The sequence below is a fragment of the Tenrec ecaudatus genome, chromosome 8, assembly GCF_050624435.1.
Source record: "Tenrec ecaudatus isolate mTenEca1 chromosome 8, mTenEca1.hap1, whole genome shotgun sequence".
Lineage (NCBI taxonomy): Eukaryota > Metazoa > Chordata > Mammalia > Afrosoricida > Tenrecidae > Tenrec > Tenrec ecaudatus.
Genome location: NC_134537.1, coordinates 74395671 through 74420429, shown reverse-complemented (window position 1 = coordinate 74420429; position 24759 = coordinate 74395671). Strand labels below are relative to the sequence as shown.

Below are 24759 nucleotides of genomic sequence, written 5' to 3'. Positions count from 1 at the left end.
ATTGTGAGGTAATTTGACCAGAGTATATATTCAACTAGTGTGGCTTTATTATTTGTTAAGATATTACAGCTAAATAACTAAAACCATCACCCACACTCCTCGGACTGATCTACTCCTCTCCAGGTCATAAAACCTATACGGGAGCGGCTGGTCCACCCTGGCAGATAATTGTCTCCAGTCAGTTTTATTGGCACGCAATCAACACATGATACAATTCAATAACTCAATCAGATCAAGAAAGTGTGTATAATCGTTACCACAATCAATTTTAGAACATTTTATTCTTTCTTGTAATCATTGTTATATGCTCCTCATTTCTACCCTACCTCCCCTGTCATATCCCCATGAAGCCAATAATCCAGTTATTGTCTCTATAAATATACCTATTCTGGGTTCCATATACAGAAAAAACATAACAACAACAAAGCAAATTAGAGGAAAACCTCAATTTAAAAGAAAGCAGAAATATTCACATTTCTAATGGGGAGAAAGGGAGATCAAGTGACAGGTATTGAATTTTAACTTAATTGCATCTGCAGTACTCCCAACTGTCCAGTGCACTCTGCGTGGTAAGAAGGCTGTTACATCCCTGATCTGTCACTAGAGGACTTCGCTGGAGGCTTATTCCACATGAATTTACCCTTCAGTTTTTTCTTAAACTGAAACAACTTTCAAGTGAGTCAAACGGGAGATAAACTGATATTACACTTTAACCTAATTACATCTAATTTACAGGGATATAGTGATATCTGATTACAATATATGCAAAGTTCCCTATGTGATATCAGTCCTGTTCACATTCCTCTTTACGGACTCACTGGAGGCTTAGTCTACATGTGGACCCTGAAAATGGATTTGGGGTTTTCCCTGTCATCCATAGCCTTCTCAGGTGCTCACAATCAGAAACTCGGACACCTTTTCCCCTTTGAATTTGGGTTGTATTACTTTCAAATCACAGAGGCTGGTGTGCTTCTTCATGTGGACTTAATTGAGCCTCCCTTAGATGGCTGCTTGTTTGAAGACAAACCTTTGAGACTCCAAATATTATTCTTTCTGATTGTCAGGCCCCATAGAGTTTCTTTGCAACACTTTGCTGTAGCCCCCATTTCTTCACTTATCTCTTCGATAGAGTGAGCATCAAGCAGGGCCGTGCCATAATAGCTGATTGTTCTTGGACTGGGGCTAGAATTAAAAGTGACCCCAAGATCCATTCATATATGCAAGGATTAAATATGTCTGTGGTTCACTTTAGGGACATCGTTATCATTTTATGTTAGAGAACATTATAAATCATCTCCCTGTTGCCTAAGGTTATTTGTTTGATGGTGTTATTAATTTAGTCAATGGTATAGAATTTAAAACACACTTAAGAAAAAAAGGAAATTATACAAATATATACAGCTGTGAACCCCAGTGCAAGAATTCATGGCTTCTGTAGATTAAACTCTTAAGTTCCTGGCACAAACTATGGGGTTCGTGATAGGGTAATACTTTCAATACTATTTCATTAACAGTGGCAGAACAATGTCTACCAGATTAACATATGTCAAAATAAAGCAATGAGGGCATTAAGATAGTAAGTATATAGCACGTCCAGCCCACCGTTCCTTGGACAGTCTCAAGACATGAGATCTGAATCAGCGTCCAATCACCACTGAGTCTATACCTTAGGGACAGCAGTCATCTGCTTCTGTCCTCAAGGGCTGCAGGTGCGTTTAAGGAAAGATGAGTCCCTTCGTGGCGTTTCTAAGGCAACACCTGTGGTGTGGCTTCTCTGGAGACAAAGGGTCTAAGGTGTCAGTAGTCTGCAGTGCATGACCTGGGTAATCAAGATCTAGACAGAAAGTAGGTCAGAAATGTCCATTGAGGAATACAGAGCCAGGTATATTCTCCTCGTGGGTTCTGTGATTAAGAGTTGTTTGGTTTTTTTTTCCTGATTGGTGGTCACTCCTTCCCATTTTTCTCCCATTAGAAAGGAATTAGCCTTCTCTAAGATGATCAGTTCCAGAGGGGGAAAGTTTGATTTTTCTTCATTTCTTTCCGTTTAAGATAGGCTGAGGATGTTCTAACTTTTTGGATTTCTAACTGCAAGCCTTTGCACATTTCATTATAATATTTTACTTTGTCATCTTAAGCTGCCTTTTGAAATTTTTTATTCCGCTCTTTGATTTTATAATTTCTTCAATTTGTTTTAGCTACTGTATGATTAAGAGCAAGTTTCAGTGTCTCTTTAAAAAAATCATTTTATTGGGGGCTCTCACAGCGCTTGCAACTTTCCATACATCAATTGTATCAAGAATATTTGTGCATATGTTTCCATCATCATTTTGAAAACATCTTCTACTTGAGCCTTTGGTACAAGCTCCTCTTCTTTCCTTTCCCTCTCCCACCATCCCAGCCTTGTGAATCCTGAAGCAATTATATATTGTTGTTATTATTATATCATATCTTATAATGTTCATTGTCTCCTTCACCCACATGTCAGTTATTCATTTGCTGTGGGTGGGGGGCTGGGGGTTGCTATATATCCAACCTTGTCATGGGTCAGAGTCTCTCTCTCTTTTTATAATCATTTTATTGGTGGCGCTTACAACTCTTGTTACAAACCGGGCATCAATTGTATCTGACATATTCATACATATATTCCATCATTTTTTCTAGACATTTACTTTCCATTGAGCCCTTGAGTTCAGCTCAGGCTCTTTGAGGATCTCTTTTGGCATCTACTTTGATCTTTTCGTTGTTTCATGTATTTTAAATGACCTTGTGCTTTTTTTCATGAGTGATGTTCTTAATGTTCTCCCATAGCTCATCAGGTCTTCTGTCATTAGTGTTCAAGTCTATTTTTGAGATGTTCTCAAAATTCAGTTCTGATAGATTGGTGGTATTTTGGCGCTTATGGATTTGTTTCAATTGGCTTCAGCTTTATCCTGAACAAACATATGAGCAAGTGATGGTCTCTTTGACAGTCAGCCTCTAACCATATTTGAGCTGCTGATAGTGAGCTTCTCCACCATGTCTTCCAACAGATGTAGCCAATTCAATTTCTGTATATTCCATCTGTAGAAGTCTATGTGTATTTATTATTGAATCAATGTATTTGTTATGAACAGGTTGTTGATCTTGCAAAATTCTATCAAGTGATCTCTACCTTCATCTCTTTCACCGTGTCCATATTTTCCAACGACTGTTCCTTCCTCATTGTTTCCATATTTTGCATATCAATAGCCAATAATTACTAGTGCATCTTAATTAATTACATGTTTACTCACTTTCTGAATGAAGTCATTGGTAGAATTCTTCAGTTTCTTTATAAGTTTTGTGGTTGGTGCATAACCTTGAATAACAGTTGTTTTGATTGGATTTCTTTGAAGGTAGATAGATTAATCTATCATAAACAGCATTGTACTTCAAGAATGATTTTAAAAAGTCTATCAAGACAATGAATGCAATGTCATTTATCTTGATTGTATTAATCCTGGTATAGCAAGTCATATGATTTTCTGCTCCAAAATGTCCAATACCAGTCCATTTCAGCCCACTAATGCCTAGGAAATCCATCTTTAAGTGTTCAATTTCTTTTTTGATGACTTCCAAGTTTCAAACTTCACACAAGACAAGTCGTGGTCAGAAGCAGGTTTTTGTATCTGTTTCTCCTGAGCCCAAGTTTCAGCCCATCAGCAATTCAGATCAAGAAAGCTGTAGTCCCATAGGCCTCACCAGGCTCACAGCCACTCTGGAAAAGCAGCTTCTACTCTGTCACCATTTAAATGCCCTTTGACTAGATGAGTGCATACTCTGGAACTATTTCTGAGCATGCCCGGTTCCATTCATTAAGCCTTCAGAGCCGACAATGTGTGGAGCTATGCATTAGGTTTTCATAGGCTCCTTCCTCTGAAGTGGGACTTCATTGTCTGTCATTAGTCTGAGAGTGCCAATGAAATCTGGTTTCTATGAGTGACCCAGCTGTCATTTGAAAAACCAGTGACATTAGGTAGCAGCACCAAAGCATCATGGAAGTCACTGCAGTACAACAAGTTGACCAACATATGGGGGTACAGCAAAAGAGAGTGAGGTGCTCAAGAATGTATATTGGCACACTGGCTGCAACTACCAGCAAAAGTACACAAACCATTGGAAGGATTGCTCAGGACTGTGCAGTGTCTTGTTCTGGCATGCATGGGGTCACTATGAGTTGGAACTGACTCAATGGCACCTATTACCAACAATTACAGAGTGTTTTGACTACTTTGGATGTGTCATCAATTTTGAGGTTGAGTAGTACAAGACTTCTTACTTTGTTATTCTTTTTGAGAAGATCTTTGCTAATCCTGAGCCTCTTCCCTTGCCATATGAAGTTAGTAATTATTTTTTTCCATTTCTTGAAAGAATGGCGTTGGAATTTGGATTGGAGTTCGTTGTACTTGTAGACTGCTTTAGATCATGTTGACATTTTTATAGGATTAATTCTTCCTATCCATGATCATAGGGTATTGTTTCATTTGTGCAGATTGCTTCTAGTTTTTTGTACTAATCAATGTTGCCTAGCTATTATTTTAGGAGGACATAAGTATGCTTCTCATTGTATTCACTGTTATTTTATAAAAATACTGTACTATGCACTTAAAAGGCCTTCAGAAGCTGACAATGTTTGAAGACTTTAAGACTTTATAAAAATTGTAAAGTATTTTAAAAGTGTTTGAATAAATAAGCAATCTCTTAATACCTGAGGGCTCCAACTAAAAAAATTGAGATTTGTTTAATATAATTTCTTTCTAAACTGTTTTCATTTCAAAATATGTGGGAGGGATGGGGCTTGTGTATCCTCAAGTCATCAAATAAGGCATTGGTTTTAAAAATGTTCTGGTTCTAGAAATTATGTAATTAAAAGACAACAAATAATATTTGGAAATATGTCTTCAAGTATGTTAACTTTGAAAGTATTTGTCTACCCTTTATACATAGATTGCTATGTACTCAACAATTGGTAATTCAGCTCTGCTATAAGTGTAATAAATTATGTGCTTGCCAATCCATGGCATTTTCTTTCGATCTATATTGTTCTTCAAAACAATATGTATCACAATGTTAATATTTACTTCAGATATGATAGAATTTTATCTTTGGTGGCTTTTACTTGCTACTTCTTCAAGTTATTCTACTTAAGTCCAAAAGTTGCCTATGATTCGCCTGATGCAAGCAATGTATGGATTGTAACAAGAGTTGTAAGAGTCACCAATAAAATGATCTTTCAATAATAAAAAAGAATTTGTCTATGATTAAAAATTAAATAAGCATTAATACTTTATAGTAATAAGATAGTTTACTAGTTCTTTTAAGAGTTGCTCACAAGCTACATCGATAAATTGAGAAAAGATAGCCACATATTACTAAGGATGAAATATTGCTGACATCTTCTAAGTTTCAGATAATAATCTTTAAATATATGATTCACTCACAATCAAAAACTGTTAAAAATTATTAAGCTGTCTGTGAATGTCAAATATGTGGCAACGATATATTCAGATTTTAGAAAGCTACATTTTCATTCCTTTCAATAATGTCAATCTAGTTAATGGCATCAATTAATTGGTAGAATTTTGTAAGACTTACAGAGCTAAATTAAGAAATTGGAAGAAATAATTTGATAGATTGGTGTTTTAATTTTGTTAAAAAATATCTGTCATGCAAACCACATAACATTCCAAGGTCTTTAATGCATCCTCCCTAACACTATCATGACTCCAGTTCTGTCTTACAAATTCAGCCAGACCAGAGGATGTACACTGGTGCAGATCAGAGTCCTCAACACACAGACTCTAGGACAGATAAACCTCTGAGGATCAATAATCAGAGTAGCAGTACCATGAGGATAGGGGGATGTGGGGGAGTAAGGGTAGAAAGGAGGCACAGATGGCAATGATTGACCTACAAAACTCCTCCCTCCCTCCCCTCCAGGGGGACGAACCACACCAACATGGGTAAAGGGAAACAGTGGATGGTGTAAAATATGAAAATAAAAAGAATTTATAAATTATCAAGGGTTCACAAGCATGAGATGGTAGGGGAGGGGGTGAAGAGGAGCTGATACCAAGGGCAAAGTAAAAAGAAAATGTTTTGGAAATGATGGCAACATAAGTAGAAACGTGCTTGGTACAATTGATATATGGATTGTTATAAGAGCTCTAAGAGCCCCCAATAACATGATTTCATAAAATAAAATGTAAAAGCAATAAATAAATATATTCATCACCACAAAAATACCTGTCATGGACAAAGATGACAATTATGCATATTCCTAATGTATGATGACTATGCTGAAAATACTATTTTTTCCTTTTGCTTCTGTTTCTACCAGCGGAGGGCGCATGTGGAGGAACCTTACGAGGAACAAGCAGCACCATTTCTAGCCCCCACTTTCCGTCCGAGTATGAAAATAACGCCGACTGCACCTGGACCATCCTTGCTGAGCCAGGGGACACTATTGCTCTAGTCTTTACAGACTTTCAGCTAGAAGAAGGGTATGACTTCTTAGAGATCAGTGGGACAGAAGCACCATCAATATGGTAAGTGCTGGGGAAGGGATGTGAGCGTATGATGCTAATAGGTTCACTCTATTTCCCAAAACTCTTCAGAATTATTTTACTGTACATTCGTTAGCAAATAGTATTCTTCCCTCATTGCCTTGTTACTTTCACTATTGCACATTAATGGTGTAGGATTTATTTAAAAGTCTCTCTGGTATTTCTGTGCTAGTATTTGGAGTTTGAAAACTTATTGGAATGCCATATTCTTCGTGTTCCCTTCTTTTGGCCTGCTTTAAAGGAACAAAAAGGATAACATAAGTTATTTTAGATTTGGTGTGGAGCTAATCATTGTGAACTGATATCTTTGACTGAGAATGTCCGTTTCTTTCATAAGGCCAGTCATTTGTGGACTCTGGTTGGATTGTTGGCTTATTTATTTTTCCTCTTTTTTGAACGTGGTGCATGAACTCATATAGCCCCTTTGAGGACATGGCTGTGGTTACAAGAAAGTTACAGACCAATTAAGACAGAATATTTATGAATAAAAATAATGTACAAAGTAGATACAACCTGTCAGTTCTCTAGTTTAAATGCCAGTGGAGACAGAACACATGATCTAATTAATTATAGTCCATTTAGGTTTGAATGTGCTGATTTCAAAGAGCAGCTTTAACCGTGTTTGTCACAGGAAAAAATAGAATAGATATCTAAATGCTTAAATTACACCTCTAATTACGTCATTTATAGTAGATTGAACTGTTTCATTATTATTTAATTTCCTAGCATTTTAGAAACTACATTAATTGTCTATTCAGATCATTTATTCAAATATGAGAAAACTTGAATATATCTGTATAGTCTTATGGTGGAACGCATAAGGAAAGTTTGAAAAGAGTCCTTGTGAAGAATTCTGCAGCCTCAGAGGTGCAGGAAACATAATAATCTGGAAGTCCATTCCAATTCCAGTTCATTCCTAGTGACCTTGAGCAAGAGCTCAATTGTTTCTAAAAGAGAACACTCTATAATATATCTTTTTAAAATATTAATTTCAATAAAATTCTATTATATATCTATGCTTTGTCCATCATCAAAGATGCAGGTTTTCTAACACCTAGTTAGCTTTAACTTGACATTCCCAAGATATTCAGAAAAGTATTATATACCAACCTGTATGATGATTTTTTATCAGATATTGTATGATTAATTTTCAAACCTTCAAAAGATAGGATATATTGGTTGACGGTCCTTGGGTAATATATCAGATTAAGAGAGAAAGAGAACGTGACACTCTTTTGTCTGTAATTCTTAAATCCTTTGATTCGTCAAGTACTTTGCCAAATAAGCTAGACATGTATAAAATAGAAAACCTTAAGAGGAAGACATCGATATCAAGATCTGAACTAATATTAGAATATGATAAATGAGATAAATACAAACCTACAAAATAAAAAGATACCCTGTACACACGAGTCATGATTGACTACCAAGAGGACAAAAATCCCTTTATTTCATTGATAGGGATCAAGGATTAGGGGTGATTTAACTTAATTTTGTCTATCCTGTGTATGTCCCAGGTCATTCCTCCTATCTTCTCCTCTTTGCTTCATCTCTAAATGGATCTTCCCTCTAGCTCATGTACCCCAGACTTGGAAAAGTGTGAGAATTTTCTCTTATTATCACATTTTTGAGATGTCAGGTATCACAGTTACAACCTAGAGGGCCTGTGAGAGCCAATTCATAGTTATTGTCATCGAGGAAATGTTGATACACCCGGGCACAGAAATTGCCTCATCATTTTGGGGCCTGAAATCAGACTGGCAGATTATAATTTTACAAAGGACCACGATTGAACGCCTAAGAGCAAAGTAGGATGGATGGGTGTGAATTTTGAGTCGATAAATGTTGACTGCTGGATCAAAATCTTCTCTTTCATGAGTCATTGCTTCAGACATGGAGTTTATTAGTAGTTATAGTCTCATGATGACTCATACTCTCCTATTTCTTTGGCACAAAAGTGCTTCTGGGTTGTTAATACTATTAACTATCATTTATTGATGCACAGCTGCGCGGTCCAGAAGAAGCGATGGCAAAGCTTCATTAGTGTTTGACAGCGTGAGGGCTCTACACAAGCTCTCTAACTCCAAACCAAAATTGCTATTCGACAAAAGAAAACACTACCATGGAGCTGATTTTAACTTATATCATCCTACAAGGCAAAATAGAACCATTCTCTATGCAGTAAACCTTTCTGAGAGCAATCTGCCTCGCCTTTCTTCCACAGACTGACTGGTGGATTAGAACTAGCCTAGCATGTAACTCGTTACAGCCACCAGAGCTGCATATGCAGTCCTTCTAAAATATACCTGTAAGACTGAGTTCTGGTGGTCTGCTAGCAACTCTATTTTGCCTATATGAGGACCAGCGGTTTTGATCCTAAAGTTTTGAAGAGATGTCTACTAGAGAGGAGCTGTTACCTGACAAGCAAGTGAGCACACACACTACATCAGTAGAGTGTTAGGAAAGACAGAACGTGTGTGTGTTTGTGGATGTGTGATATTTAGTGTGTGTCATTATTATAAAAACAAATAGCGTGATATGCCTGTGGGATTGTTTTCAAATGAAAGAGTTATCTTTCTGTTACTTTTAAATAAAGGTGTAAAAGCAAAACTGCTTTTCCTAAGTAACTATTGAAAAATACATGAACACATTGAAAATATTTGCCAGAACAATGCATCATGCCTTTTCAGATTTAAACAAATACACATTATGGTTTATTGTTAAGACTATCATTTCTCAGTAATTTCATAATGGTGGTCTCTGAAATGTTTAATGATGATCCTGCATGGTATAGTTGAAAGCTTTCCCATCTGTGAATTTCCAGGAAAGCACTAAGTTTTACTGCAGGTGGATGTAACCTATTCTGGAATGCAAGCTTATGCTCCAAAGGCAGAAGTACAGTGTTAACGACTCTGAGTGCAGGGAGTGCACAAACACATATATTTTTCCAATAATCTATTTTTAAAACACAGAACATGAAGCTATTTGGAAAATTGTTAAGAACCATAATCAGATTATCTTTAGTTTCATTTAATCTACAGTGAAATCGCCAGCTCAGCTATGTTTGAGGTAAGAGTTGCCATGGCTACACAAAGGGAGTCTAAATTTAGTCAATGGTGCATTGTGACAAAAATATCAATATGTTAGCTATGAAGTAAGCTAGGAATTGAAATCCAGTCAACTATATGCATACTAATTGAGCTTTGCAATATACGAGTCAAATTTCCATTGTACAAAAGATAGCTACCTACCAACACTCTCTTTGGCACTCAGCTGCGCTTACTAGTCATGTTGTTACACAGTTTAGTAATTATGATTTTTCTTACAAGTAAGTAAATATTTAGTAGTGAATCCAGTGAAATACTTTTTATGTAGTAAATTGATGATGGCGTATAGACTTCTGACTCTGAACAGCCCAAGAAGCCAAGGTAGACCTTCACCGTGGGTTTCCAAGACTATCGGCTTGACGGGAACACCAGGCCTCACTTGTCTCCCAAGAAGCGGCTGGAGGGTTCGAACTCTGACCAACCGAGAGTGGTACATGCTTCCTTGGCACATAATCTCTCCTACTATCAATAGCCAAAAGAAAGAAAACCTAATAGTTTAGACCACTACACTTCCAAATTTCAAAAAAGTTGTAGATATTAGGAATGTAAGAGGGCTTCAAAAAGTTTCTGTACAAATGGAATTAAAGGTAATGAGAAATTTTGAAATCCCTCACTCTTCCCTTGCCTTGGCAAAAATAGAGGGAACATTTACGATCTTTAGAACACGCCTTCCTATAATAAGAAAATGTTCCAGTCTTCCCGGGTATAAGGCACTATGGGAAGTAGAAAAGAAAAGAAACAAAGAAATAAAGACAACAAATGATTTTCAAAATGGGTCCCCAAACTACATTTAAACACATCAGTTCCTTCCTTAAAAACCTTCAATGACTGAACCGAGGCTGCTAGTATGAAATTCCTTATTCAAAGCTACTTCCATAGGATGGCCTTCATTTGTCAGCCCATCTCAGGTCCCTTCCCCTCTCTGCAAAATCTGTTTTCTTTCCCAAGGTAACCACATGGCTGCCTTTAGTCTAGCCCTCCCATGCTTCTCTTTGCACATGCATCCAGGCACAGGTATCTATGTAGAAACTCCTTACTGTCCTCCCAAATCATACACTGATTAGATAATTAGGGTCGCATAGAGAAAAGAACACTTAATACAAATTGCAACATTCTCCTCTATGGGAATTTTTAATAATAATAATAACAAATATGCTTCTAGCTTGAGTTTGATTAAGCATGCTTTGTTATACTAAAGATAAATCTACTACAGGGTGGTTTATTAAGATGTAATTTCTGTTGTTCACTTGCCAGCAAAACTCTGTTCCTTTCCACATCTACATTATGCTAGTGTACTGGGAGCTGGCAGGGGGGGGAGGGAATCAGGGGGGCGTGGAGAGTGGTGTTTAAAACTGTACATTTTTTGTTCCCATCAACTTGGCACAATCTTACTATGTAATCAATGTAAGCAATGACTTGCTGAAGCCAAGACAAAACTTCAAAGAAATGGAGAAGCTGAGTGAGCTTCAAAGAACCCTGCAGGGGTCAATTAGCACCTACAATGTTTACCCAAATTGTCCCTTAATTGATAATTGACTTGGTGTATATTTAATTTCTAATGAGGAAGATTATTTAGTTATACAGTGAACAATAGAATCCCTGAAATCTGCTGGAGATAGACCAGCTATCCCACACCAAGCTACATCTGAAAAGAGGTATGTAGATGAAAGAAAAAAGAGACAAGGACCAAGTATGGGATTGGGAGGACAGCAATCTGATGGATTTAGGCCTCAAATATATTTAAAGCTTGGTTTATATACTATTCATACAAGGGAATGGTTACAAAACAAAGATCAAAATACTTGTTCTAAAAAACATTCTGAACCTCTTATCTATGGCATCACCTGAGAAGGTTTACTCTGGTCACAGTGTTTTTTTTTGTAAGAGCAGTTTCACTGGAACCTCATTTTTGTGATGGCCAAATTAAGAGAACAGTGTGTGGCTTTGCAATTTTGTTTCCTGTGTGGGGAGAATGCTGCAGAGTGTGTCGTGATGTTGAACTCAGCTTCCAGGGACAGCACTGTGGGAAAACTCAAGTGTACAGATGGTTTTCTTGTTTCAAAAAAAGGTGAAATGTTGACTGATGACAAACCTCATTCTGGACATCCATCAACTTTCCAAACAAATGAAAATGTCTACTTGCAGTGCATTTGGAGGTCGTTCCACCAGGTCAGACTGTTAATCAAGCTTTCTATTTAGAGGTTCTGAAAAGATAATATAACAGAGTATGACAAAAAAAAGTCCTGATTTGTGGCAGACGGGGGACTGGTTTTGCTCCCATAAAAAATGTACAGGCTCATGCAGCCATCTCAGTGTACCAGGTTTTGGTTTTGAAAGCCTACCTCTCTTGCCCATGTACCTTACTCCCCTGACCTCAATCTGTACAACTTCTTTTTGTTTTGGTGAATGAAGAAGGACATGAAAGGTCAGTGGTTTGAGAACATAGAAGAGGTGAAGGAAAAAATTATGGAGGGGCTGTCAGTCCTCCAAACAGATGAATTTGAAAAAGGTTTTCAAGAATGAAATCACAGATTTGTCAAATGGACTTAGTATACTGGAGAATACTTTGAAGTTGATAAGGTTGTTTTGTAAAAAAAAAATTAAATACATAGCTTTGAAAAAAAATTCCATTTGGGGTGAGGTAGCCCCTCATAGTATGGAGAGCTGCTATATACCTTTCATTTAGCTCCTCTAAATGTTGCCATCGTATATAACTATGGATAATTACTGAAACTGAGATGCTAGCAGTGACGTAATGCTGTTAACTAGCTTACAGAACACTGTCTAATGTACCCAGATACCTAACTAAGGTCTCTATTTCTGCTCCAAAGAACAAAACAGGAATATATGTTGCATTTATTTTCAAGTCCCTTCTGCTCTCTTCAATTTTTCTTTGTCTTTTATGACCTTAAACACCTTCATATTAAATCATTAAATTTGTATGAGGGATCCTTTTTATGGACACAGCATAACACATATAAGAAATAAATCATATGCTAATATAAGTACAAATGTATTGGTTCCATTGTTCCAGCTCATACAAAAGAAAACCAAGTTTCAACATATCTCTGCCTCAGTGGATAGTTGCAGACAAATTATCTCCATTGTCTTGGTAGTATATAGATGACAGATATAGATAATATATATAGAGAGAGAGATAGATGGATATATCATATATATGATATTATTGCCTAGTTTCAGAGGGTTATATTATATAGTTTCTCTGATACATATATTATCTAAGTTTTCTGACATTTATATATATAACATGGATAAGTATATGTATATACATGTAATGATAAAACTTATATAATTTTTGGCCATGCTAGGGCTCTGCTCAGGCCTCTCACTACAAACTATATTTTATATATATCACTAATACAGGCTCAAATATATATATTTAGATTATATACATAAATATAATCTAAACAGAACTTCTGAAGTGGTTTAATGGGCTGGCTGCATTTAGTATTGAGAGGAAATTGCCTGCTGTTTTGTTCGGTGTGTCAAACTGATTCCAAGTTGTGGCGATGCTGTGTACAACAGGATGAAATATAGCCAGAGTCCACATCAACTTTACAATTGTTATGTTAGAGCCCATTTTTGTAGACACTTTTTCAATCCACCTCATCAAGGTGTTTTCTCTTTCGCTGCCCTATTTTACCAAGCATGATAGCTCTTTGCAGGGAATAGTCTTTCATGATAACAAGTTCAAAATGAATGAGACGGAGATGAGGTCTTTCATTCTTAACGTCTAAAGCTCTTTCACTCTGTGCTTTGAATGTGATGAATTTATCTTCCAAGACAGAAGGTTAAGATAACTATTTGGGGGGATTCCAAAGGGATAATGTGGTTATATCTCATTAAAGGATAGGAAAATGATGGGAATTTGTTAAGAAGATGTTTTACAGAAGTTAAAACTGCATTGACCAGAAAAAAGCGAAGAAAATTATGCCCGTTACATCATGACTGTGTACCTGCTCATTCCTCTAGAGTAAGGAGTGTTATCCTATCAGAATTTCACTGGGATGCCTTATCCCACTGACCTTGCTGTTCCAATCTGACATATTCAGAATTGTTTGAGGTCACCAAAAATCAGAAATCTTAAGAGTAACAGATATGCCCATGATTTCATGTGGTATAAATGAAAACAGGCAGAATCTTTAGGGAAGGGTTATTGTTATCTTTAGAAGTCATCAACTTGATGATCCTATGTACAACAGCACATGGTGACCTTATGTACGACAGAACAAAACACTGCTCAGACAGATATTTGTCTCATGATTGCCATCATGCTTGGGCCAGTCCCTGGGTCAATACATCTCATTGAAAGTCTTCCTCCTTTTGCTGACTGCTTGATCAAGGTTAATGTATTGTTGCAATGATTCATCATGCTGTATGGGATGTTTAAGGAGCTTTGGTGGTAAAGTGGTTACAGTTGGGTTGTGATCTGCATGGACAGCAGTTTGAAAACACCAGCAGCCCCATGGGAAAAATACAGAACTTTCTACTCCCATAACCAGTTCCAGTCTAGGAAACCCACACGGGGTCACTGTGCGTTAGGATTGGCTTGAGGCCGGTGCGTTTGGTTTTTTGGTTTATAACATGTTTATTTAAAGTACTTGAGATGGAGTTTCATGCTATCTGCTTCTTAGGAGCATTCTTGCTGTACGTCTTCCAAAATAGATTTGTTTATTCTTCTTGCAGTCACTGGAACTTTCCGTGTTCTTCGCCAGCACTGTTCTCCTCGGGCCCTCTTGATTTGCTGTCAGTCTGAAATATCACGGCTTAGGTCTGGGGCACCTGAGCTCACAAAGTGAAAGCTTTGTCTTTTCTACTGTAAGGATATTTTGTGCAGCAAATTTGCCCACAGCAAAACTTCGATTTCTAAACTGTGTGGACCCCATTAAAATGAATCTCAAACAACCTTGTTTCCTCTCCACTTACCATGAAGTTGTTTGCGGTTCCAGTTATATGGGTCATGGTGTTCTTTACAGAGATGCAGCATCCACAATGGCGGCTGTGGATGATCCTGCTCCGCACGTGCTTTAATCCTCTCCTTTCAGCAAGCAAGGTGCTGTCATCTACAGCCATTACTTTTTTTTAGATTAATTGCAGCCCTTTAATTATTGTTCCTTCTGTCCCAATGCCACATTCTCTTCATACGGTTGTTACTCTTCTCCGCGTTGGTGGTATAGTGTTGAGCCTAGCTGCTTTCATATTGTTAAGTTGCTCTTGTTATTCCTCAGCATATCGGTTGACTAAGTGTTCTCAGTTGATGCAATCCTGTCACGCCCCTCTCTGGAACCAGGTGTTATCTTCGTTTTCATGTTCCAACCGCTGTCTCCTGGTGTATGGATAGTTCCCCCAGGAACGCTATGACAGGATCTGCAAACCCATTCTTTACAATGCTATCCTTGTCTTTCTATGATCCCCAAGGTTGAGTAACTCTGCTCAGCTTAGGGAAGAGTTACAGAGAAATAATACTTTCAAGAGAGTAGAGATGTAAATGGAGGCTATGTTCAGAAACAATAGCTTCCCACTTTGTTATTTCTGTTTAATAAAGGTTTTTTATGATATTGTGTCAATACAACTTGACTCTACATCTGGAGGTATTACTGTTGTTGCTATCATTCAGGGCTTTCAAGACCCATCTGACTCACAGTGACCCGATGAACAGCACAGGGAAAAACTGTCCAACCAGCACCATCCTCAAAACTATTTCACGTTTGAGCCATTTTTGTAACCACTGGTCAATGCATCTTGTACAGGGTCCTTTCTCATGGCAAAGATAATATTATCTTAACTCTTTATCTAAACTCATTTTTTCCTAAACTTATTTTTATTCCAAATGTCTCTTTCTTTCTTTAACTTTATTTTATTAAAAGATAATCCAAATATCTTTTATCTAAAATTTTCTTAGAATAATGTATGTGTTCCTTTTAATGTATTATCAATAAATGTTTGGTGTATAACAGGCACTGTGTAACGCAATAATTATTACTTAGAGTTATGAGAGCGATAGGCTATAAAGAGATTAACCTTTCACATAGCTAGTAGGTGGCAGAAAAAGAATTGGAACAGAGACACTCCTGAGCTACATTTACTATTTTATATAAATAAATATTATATTTGTTTGCAATTTCAAATCACGAAATAATACTGCAATGATTATACTTCATTAAAGGTCTAGTTTCAGCTCTAGGTCTAATATCGGTATGCATGAGGGAAACTCAGTGCACCAAGCCACTTCACATCTAGAGTTCACTCCATCACTTTCGCATGTTATCCCCATGAAAGTAGTCTTTTACCTTCCCTATTCCAGAATTATATGGATTCCTGGTGGTCTAGTGGTTATGGGTTGGGCTTCCGTCCACCAGGTCAGCAGTCCACCAGCGGTCGTAAGGGAGAAAGATGGGGCTTTCTCCTCCTGTAAAGTGTTATAGCGTTAGAAACTCACAGGAGCAGTTCTACTTTGTCCTACAGGGTTCTATGGGTTGGCATCAACTGGATGGCAGTGAATTATAGGATTGTTATTTATGACAAGTTGATAAGCACAGATCTGAAGTTATCATAAAGATATTACCCGAAAAATGTGATTATTAAGACTATCTATGCTAGTTGACCCATGTATCTGGTGGGTAATAAAGGAAAAGATGACTTGCCCAAGCAGATCCCTACTTCCTTACTTCCAACTCAAATTTCAACAGAATAATAATGAGAAATGTCTTCAGTGACAACTGACCTGTGGAGAATTTATAAACTAATCTGTGGTATTATTTCACGTGCATCATTAAGGAACACATGGCATGTGGTCATGTCTTTAGGCTACAGGCAGTGAAGGGAATTTCAACTACACACCAGCTTGAGAATGAGTTATATGGGGGTGGAATTCAAGCATGCTTCTTTCTGCCTTCCAATCTTCTTTATCATATTCTGGCACCAGCCATTCTTCCCAGGCTGCTCCACTTCACCGCTGGGTTTGGTAATCCATTATGGTCCCTACAAAAACCTCACGGACAATATTCACAATTCGAAGCATTTACTCGAGTAGTTGATAGGTAAATAGGTTAACACTGGTTAACATCACGTCGGGTCCAGAAAACACCAAGAATGGAACCCTTTGGTCTAGAACTGTGCTTCTTCTCAACACAACTGCAGGTGCTTCACTCGGTTCCTTAGTCTGACAGCTCCTTGGCCTCTGCCCTGCTTGAGCAAGTTTTACTGAGCTCCCTTGTTGGGCTAATAAATGACCAGAGGAAGTCCTTTCTGCAAGGCCGCCTTCTGTGGGAAACACTCAGATTTGCATGGGGTAAGGAGCCTACTCTCTTCTTTCAAATGCTCTCACTCCCACATTGGAACCTTGAACGTGCTCTTCTTCATTACTGGGGGTCTGGAGATTTACTGCACCTGCTTTCAAAATGGCTCACTCTAGAGCCAGAAATTTCTGTTGAAATTTGAGTTGGAAGTCAAGATTTGAAATTTTCTTGGGCAAGTCATCTTTTCCCATGACTATTTACAATTTAAATAGGTCAAGATTGTATATAGAAAGCAAGCCTTGCTAGTCATATTTTCAGAGTAACATCCTTCATCTTGATGTGGTTGAACTATTTAATATATCGATATATCATATGTGAATTTTATGCCAGTAAAACTATTGGTTAAAATACATTTTTTAAAACAAATGGCAAAACTGGCCAATTCTTCCCTGTAGTTCTCCATGCTTTATTCATACACCCCTACCCAGTCATTACAGGCAGCCTGGTGGTGTAGTGAGCAGGAGCAGGGCTGCTAACCTCATGGTCAGCATTTCAAAACCATCAATGTCTCCAGGGGAGAATGATCTGGCTTGCTTCTCCCATAAAGACGTACAGTCTGGGAAACTCTCCCAGGCAGTTCTACCCTTTCCTACAGGGTGTCTATGCATCAGCATTGACTCGATGGCCAGTGAGTTTTATAAGAACACATAGTCATTTGTTGAGAGTCACTAAGACAATGGATGGTGGGGGGCTTCATCAGAAATTTCGCTTCATCAGAATCATTCAATTTCTTTGCAAATGGGTAGGTTAGGTGTCTATCTTTCCAGTCCCCACAGAGAGGGCAGTTTCCAAACTCTACCTCTCAGTACTGCACCACTATCACAGCAGGTGGTCTGGGGAAACTTGGTACCCCAGTAAGCAACATGATTATTGAAAATTATGCTGCGGTTCTACAAGCTAACTGAAGACGGTAGGCTGTATTTTGAGAAAGTTTCGATCAATCAGTGTGATTTTATAAGTCACTCATTCCTCTCTCAAATCCCTGCCTATTTTGCTCTGATACACACCCTCTGGAATAGGTGCAGAATGAAGACTCGTTCACAGTAGAATTGATCTTAAGTGGGAACTAAGGAGGATGGATTGTGAGGGCTGCAACAGAAAACCTTAGCCCCATTTCTCATGTTGCCTCTTTTTGGCTTCCTCTCGGTTGATTATACCCGGGATAAAAGCGTTTGAGCTAGCCAACTTGTCTCCAATGGATGCAGTTGACTCATTAGTGAGGGGTCTTGTATTCTGATAACTGATTTTACCATGATTTTGCCCAGAAGTACACTCGATTTTCATAGTTCTTCACAAATATACAAAGTCCTCCTATAAGAGTTCATCTTAACTTTATCTTCATTTTGAGGGAAATGTGTATTCATAATTTCTAGTATATTAAAATTGATGAGAATAAAAACATTTTAAATATCAATAGTACGTATTTAAATCATAGAAAAATGTTTAACATATTAAATGCTAGCAGCTATGGATTAAAGACTTAAAATTTGTACTTATCTTAATTAATTGGGATTTATACATATATCAGATCATTCTGTATTTCAATCACAACCAGCAAAATTGAACATTTGCTACCACAATGTTTCCAAACATTCTTTTTTTATATGGACGCATTGATATGGACCCCTTGATGTCATCATCCCTTCACCTCCTCTGTGTCCCCCCTCCTCCCAAAACCCTTTTCACTTGCTGACTCTTGAAGTTCATCAGTCCTGATTTTCTTCCCCAGAAAATGAAAAAAAAAAAAACATATACTTCAACTACAAGAGGGTGGTTCTGATGGAAAAGCATTCCCAAGATATCCCCTAATATGTCCATCAAAAACCAGACAAAACCATTCAACCCCCCAATACATAAGATTTTGGAAACCAGATCATGTCTAGTGTGCATCATGGGGGAATCTGCTGACAAGTTTTAACTGTTTGAGTCTGGCTTCCACCGTTGATCTTCTTGCCTCCACTCACTAATGCACTCCACTGTGGAGGGAGGGAGCTCCCCGGAGGTTTAGTTCCTGTGTGGTTCCACCAATGAATCTTGGATGCCCACTGTCATCCACAGCCCTCAGCAAGCCAGATTCTCAGATTTAAGGCTCTGATATTAATCCCTCCCTTCAATTTTGGATTATATGCTTCACAGTCCTTAGGTGACTCAGGATGGTGTGCTTCTTCCATGTAGACTTCGTCGACACTTCACTTAGACGGCTGATAGTTCAGAGGCAAACATTTAAGACCCAGGTGCTGGGCATGCTCTAAGGTCTTTGCCACATTTTGTTATTGTCCCCATCTCTTCCATGTCCCCTTCTTGGAGGTGAGTACAGAGCAGGGCCATGGTGTAAGAACTAATTGTTCTTAAGTTAAACTGGGATTTAGTGTGAGCCCTCAAACCATTCCTGGATCTGTGTTTGTTAGCTCTGGTCTTTTCATGTATTCTTACTTTGGAACTAACCCAAATGTCCTGTCATTGCATCTTACAATCTTGTCAAGCAGAATTGAACTATTGCCTCCATAATCAGTACACAGACATCCTCTTTCACAATAATATATATCTTAATATAACATTGTTCTAGCAAGACCTTATTTATCCACCTACCAACAGCTTTCCAAACGTGGTCCAGCTGTCTTCTGTTTCCTCAGACTCCTTGTGTTTCTGGCTTATGTCCTCAGTGTCGTAGTGTGTCTGAGGTAGAGTCCAGTTCACCCAGTGGAGCGCCTATGTGGGACCTGCTTGGTGCAGCCTTTGGAGCGGGTTGTGTGCCTGTAAGATCCAGGATGTCGTGGCTCAATGTGCCATGACATGTGGCCTGGGTCCTCAGGATGCAGTCAGAAGCCAGGGTCAATGTGGTTCGGCTGGTGCGTGCCCCCAAAGACCCTCCCCCTGGTGTTCCTCAAAGCATTTTCTGTCATTCTTCCCCAGGCCTGAAAGTCAGTACCCTCCTCTTTTCCTGACAACAGATATAAGCCATTGTGTTCCCCCGATTGTGATTGCTCCATTTCCCTCTCCTGCTTTGTTCTTCCCATCTTGTCCTTCCTCCTCTTGCTGGGGCTGTCTACCTGTCTGGGGAGGTGGTGGTGTTGGTGCATGTGTGTAGGGGTGGGGAGTATAATTCAAAGGCATCATTTACCCTGGGACTCCATGAAATATATCCCGACTAAGGAGCTTTAGAAGAGAATATAAAATCAAACATAAATTTTAGGATCATCAGAAAAATGAATAGACTAGGAAGAGAATTCTGCATTCACATCTGCACCATCCATGGAGCACAGGCTGTATTGTAATTCTCGTCTGCGTAAGTCAAGTCGCACAATTTAAGTTCATTTTCATCAGGACAGGATCATTTAAGTTGCAAACAATAGGAAAAAATTCCTCTTGAAGAATTATAATTCTTTACATCCATGCTGTTTTTGTGGCCATCCTTCCTCTTATATATATAATTAAATGAACACTTTAAATAAATGTGCCTTTGAAACTCACTACCATCTAAAGGAAGCAATCTACTAATTCAGTTTTAGAGTTTCTCAAATCATAGTTGCTAACTTTCATTTATTCATGAAATCAGCCAATTCATAAGAGTTTTCCAATTCTACATTTTGATATCTTCATTTAAAGTTTCTCTCAAAGCTTTGCATATCTAATTTTTCTTTCTGTTTCAAATTTGTACAATTTCATGGAGGACTGGTTAGGAGAATAGGTAATTTTGTGCAATCCAATACTTCTCCAGCAAATGTGATATCTTATTGCTTGGCCTCCTTCCTATTGGTACACGTTATGCAAGCTTAATAAGTCCTGTGAGAGAGCGGTGACCTAGAACATGAACATTTTCTATCTTTTGACTTAAATGAACAAAAGAACTTAAGGAGTTCTGATTGAAGCCTTTAAAGCATAGTAGTATAATTTCTTAATAAACCAATGTATAAAACCCAAATCATTGCCATCAGCTTGATTCTATCTCATGGTGACCCTGCAGGACATGGCAGAACTGCCCTTGTGGATTTCCAAGACTTTAAGAGGCTGTAACTCTTTATGGGGGTCCAGAACTTTGTCTTTATTCCTCTGAGAAAGCTAGCTAGTGGTTTCAAACTGCTGACCTTCGGGTTAGCAGCCCAATGGATAATCCACTGTGCTCCCAAACCAGTAAATGCAAAGGCAAATAAAGTAACATTGTTAGAAAATCATAGACACGTTGTTTAAATAAATAAATATATTGATTTAATAATAAATGAATAAATAAACATATTTGATATGTATCAAAGTGCAAAGCGAGGTTGCTTTACTTACTCTCATCTAGGTCTGCATACTTCTGAAGGCCTCATTTCCACTTCCTTCACCATTCCCTACAGACTTCTGAGTGCTTCTATTTACATGGTACCAAAATGGTATTTTAATATCCTTGAAAATTTCAAATTATGTTCTTTCCAATTATTCTCTTAAGTTTGAGGACAAAAATGAGTCTTAAGAGATAAAATAAAAATAATAAAATAAATAAAAAATTTTTAAAAAGAGATAAAATCAGGGCTTTTGAGTATATGGGGTAAGGTCCTCTAAGGAAATTCTCCTGGGATAATCCCTTACTACCCTTGAAGAATAAGCTCACTTTTACTCACCAATATAGTTTTCAAATTTCATTAAATGTCTTCCTCTTAAGCCCCCCTAATCATCCTGTGTGAGTTGAGAAAATCTATTAAAATTCCCTTTGGGGATACAAAAACAAAATCTGGTAATTATACATGTATTACCATAAGCATCTGAGCTGACTTCTCCACCTTCAGTCCAGCAGTCCAGAAGAGCTCCTTGGACACCACGCTTCTTAGTAGACCTCTTTTGAAGGGACCCTCAGGGAACTAAAACATATGTTACTGAGAGCATCGGTGTGCATCTGCAGACTGGTCATAGAAATATGTCTGAACACATGTGTCTAGTGTCTGTATGAACTCAAACTTCAGTACCAATACTTTTTGACTTATAAGAGACTTTGATTTTTATCCATTATAAAGTTTGCAATAAACGATACCTGATAAATCTCATAATGCACTCCCTTTACTGTTTGGATGAGAAAAACTGCATCTTAAAATAGTAAGGAACTTGCCCTAAAATAGCACATTAGTTTTCTGAGAAGTCAGGTCTTCTGACACTGTCTATGTTGACTCCATTATCCCAGGCTGGCCAGCTTCCTTTCTGTCGTGGGCAGAGACACTGTCTTCTTTTGGTTTGCCCGTTCTGTCCACAAGCCGGCATATAGAATATGGTGAAGCGACATCTACTGATTTAGACATTGGTGCAAATCACATCTTGGTTTTGAGAGTTAAAAGTTAAGCAGGTTTCATTAGTGATAGAATTTTCCATGAATTTAGTATTTTAATGTCAATGTGACCCTGAAGCATGAACAAGAGGTTGTTGCAATTTATGAAACATGCTTGATCCCGAAACATTTGAGATGGGCAGGGTATAGAGTAATATCAGGTTCTATAGCTGTGATTCTTTTGATGACACAAATCAAATCATGACCTGCCAGGACATGTTCACTATTTACATTCCAATTTGAAATGTATGTCCCCGTGACCAGAAACCAACTTGCTGCTGCTGCTCGCCATGTCTGTGATATGGTTGCTCCACCTTGACAGGCTCCTTTCCCTCTTCATCCTTCCCAGTGGAGTTATCTATTCATCCTTCCATTCGCATTATCCTTGGAGAGTCACTGAGGAGGGAGAGAGAGCAGTAAAATCCATGTTCTTCCGCTGTTGGGTAGGATAATTTGGGTTAGTTTTTCAAATCCCAGAATTTTAGTTTCTGGACTCTAAAGTACGAGATTAATTATATTTATTTGTTGGATTTTGATTAGAGTTCAGAGGTCTGTCATGCAATCTATTCCAGAGCTATGAAAAACTGTATTAGTCAGTGTTTCTCATATTATGTCTAAATTCTGACAAAACAGTGCTACCGGCAATAGAGGCTGTCAAACTTGAGAGAACAGAGATAAATGCCCAGGCTGGTCACTATGCAACATCTCATAGAACTCTTGGAATTTGGTAGGTAGTAAAATGCATAGGTTCTCTGTATGAAAAAGAAAACTGTGTGAGTATTTTAGGCATTGGAAATGTAAAAGAAAAAGTGCACATGTTAAAAATAGTTAATAATACAAAAGAAAGCAATATACTATTTTGACAGAAAATAAGGAATACAGTGTTTAAAAATCAGGAGGGGGAATTTGAATGAAATTCAAACACAGCACATTGTGTCTTAACAAAAGATTCAACGTGTTCCTAATATCTATTAGTAGAAATAAAAGAATGTTTCAGGAAAACTACACTAATTGTGGCATGTAACATTGATTGGTATTAAAAGAAATTATAACCAATATAAATTTACATATATTTTATGAGTAGAACACATTATTTATATGGACTTTGCATGATAACAGGAGTAGAAAGGGAAAGTGATATATTTGATAGCCTCAAATATCAGTCCCTGGGCTTTCCCAATCACTGAGCAATGATATTTCAACTTTAAACACCAACTATAAGCTTGTTAAAAATTCAAATATCCAGGAACCATGGCTCTAAAATCTTATGCAAGTTATTTGGGATAGAATCCACATTCTAATAAAAACCCACGGTGTCTTTAAAAGGGAAATTTGAAGCATAGAGAATTATGGGAAAACATGAATGCTTTTAACTATAAGAAAAGAATTAGAACATGCTTCCTTGCCTTCCTTCACTAGCATCTCTCCCTCCCACCGCCACAGAATGCTCACACAGTTAAACAGAAAGACCCTTTGGTGGTATTTCCAGCCAGTCGGTCCAACTCAGACAAAGGATCCTGCTCCTTTCAGACCGCTCTTCAGGGCGTGGTTCCCAGGTGGGGGTGGGGTTTGCTATGGAAAGAAAGGAAAGAATCACCTCTTTGCAAAACAATGAAAAAGTCCAGAGGCCTGGCTTATCTGAAGTCTGCCTATTGATTAAAAGGGAGTAGATATATGATAGGTACCAGCAAAACAAATTCTAGTCTTCAGAAAGAATGACGGTAACAACTTCAGCTTTGCAAGGTCTTCAGCCATTTGAACTTCAATTTAGAGCTTTGTGAGCACTTCCTGTTAGTTATGTGCAAACCTCCCAACACTAGGTGAGGACCAACGCAAAGAGTGAACTTGTTATTATTGAACAGAGGGATATCAAACCAAAGGATATGCACATTTCTTTAATTATTTAACGATTTGTGGTGGGGCTTCGATTCCAAAGTGTGTGTGTGTGTGTGTGTGTGTGTGTGTGTGTGTGTGTGTGTGTGTGTGTGTGTGTAGGCAAAGAACAACAATAAAACCTTTCAGAGCAGGAAAAAGAGCTTTTAAATAATTTATTATGTAATTCTAATTAATGGAAAGAGATGTACTTGCTTTAAAGTGTTATTTATTCTCATGAATGCACCTTATTTGTGGTGAAGGACTATCCTGAGCATAAAATAGATCTTAATTTACTACTCATCAGCGATTCTCTAGTACCTTCTAATTTACCACACGCTGTGAGAAGGGACAGGGATGCTCCATTTACAACCAGCACCAGCACCCTGATGTCTGGGGGGAGTGGACCCTAGTGAGCACAGGATTTAATGCACAATTTTTTCATAACAAGAAATAACAACAGATCCAATATTCTGAAAACTAAAAATATGAAGACAGTGATACAAACTGGTGAGATCCACACTCTGGGACCTGTTTATTTTTGCTGTATAAAAATGATTCACTTTCGCCTTACCTCCACC

The 24759-nt window shown here is 37.9% G+C and overlaps 1 protein-coding gene across 1 annotated transcript in view; it reads left to right on the top strand.

The window, feature by feature from the left end:
- Positions 1 to 24759, top strand: part of CSMD1 (CUB and Sushi multiple domains 1) — a 1770408-nt gene that overhangs the window by 618878 nt on the left and 1126771 nt on the right. The window contains exon 5 of the mRNA XM_075557189.1: positions 6359 to 6566. Coding sequence (XP_075413304.1) covers positions 6359 to 6566 — 208 coding nt within the window. The remainder of the gene's footprint in view (positions 1 to 6358; positions 6567 to 24759) is intronic.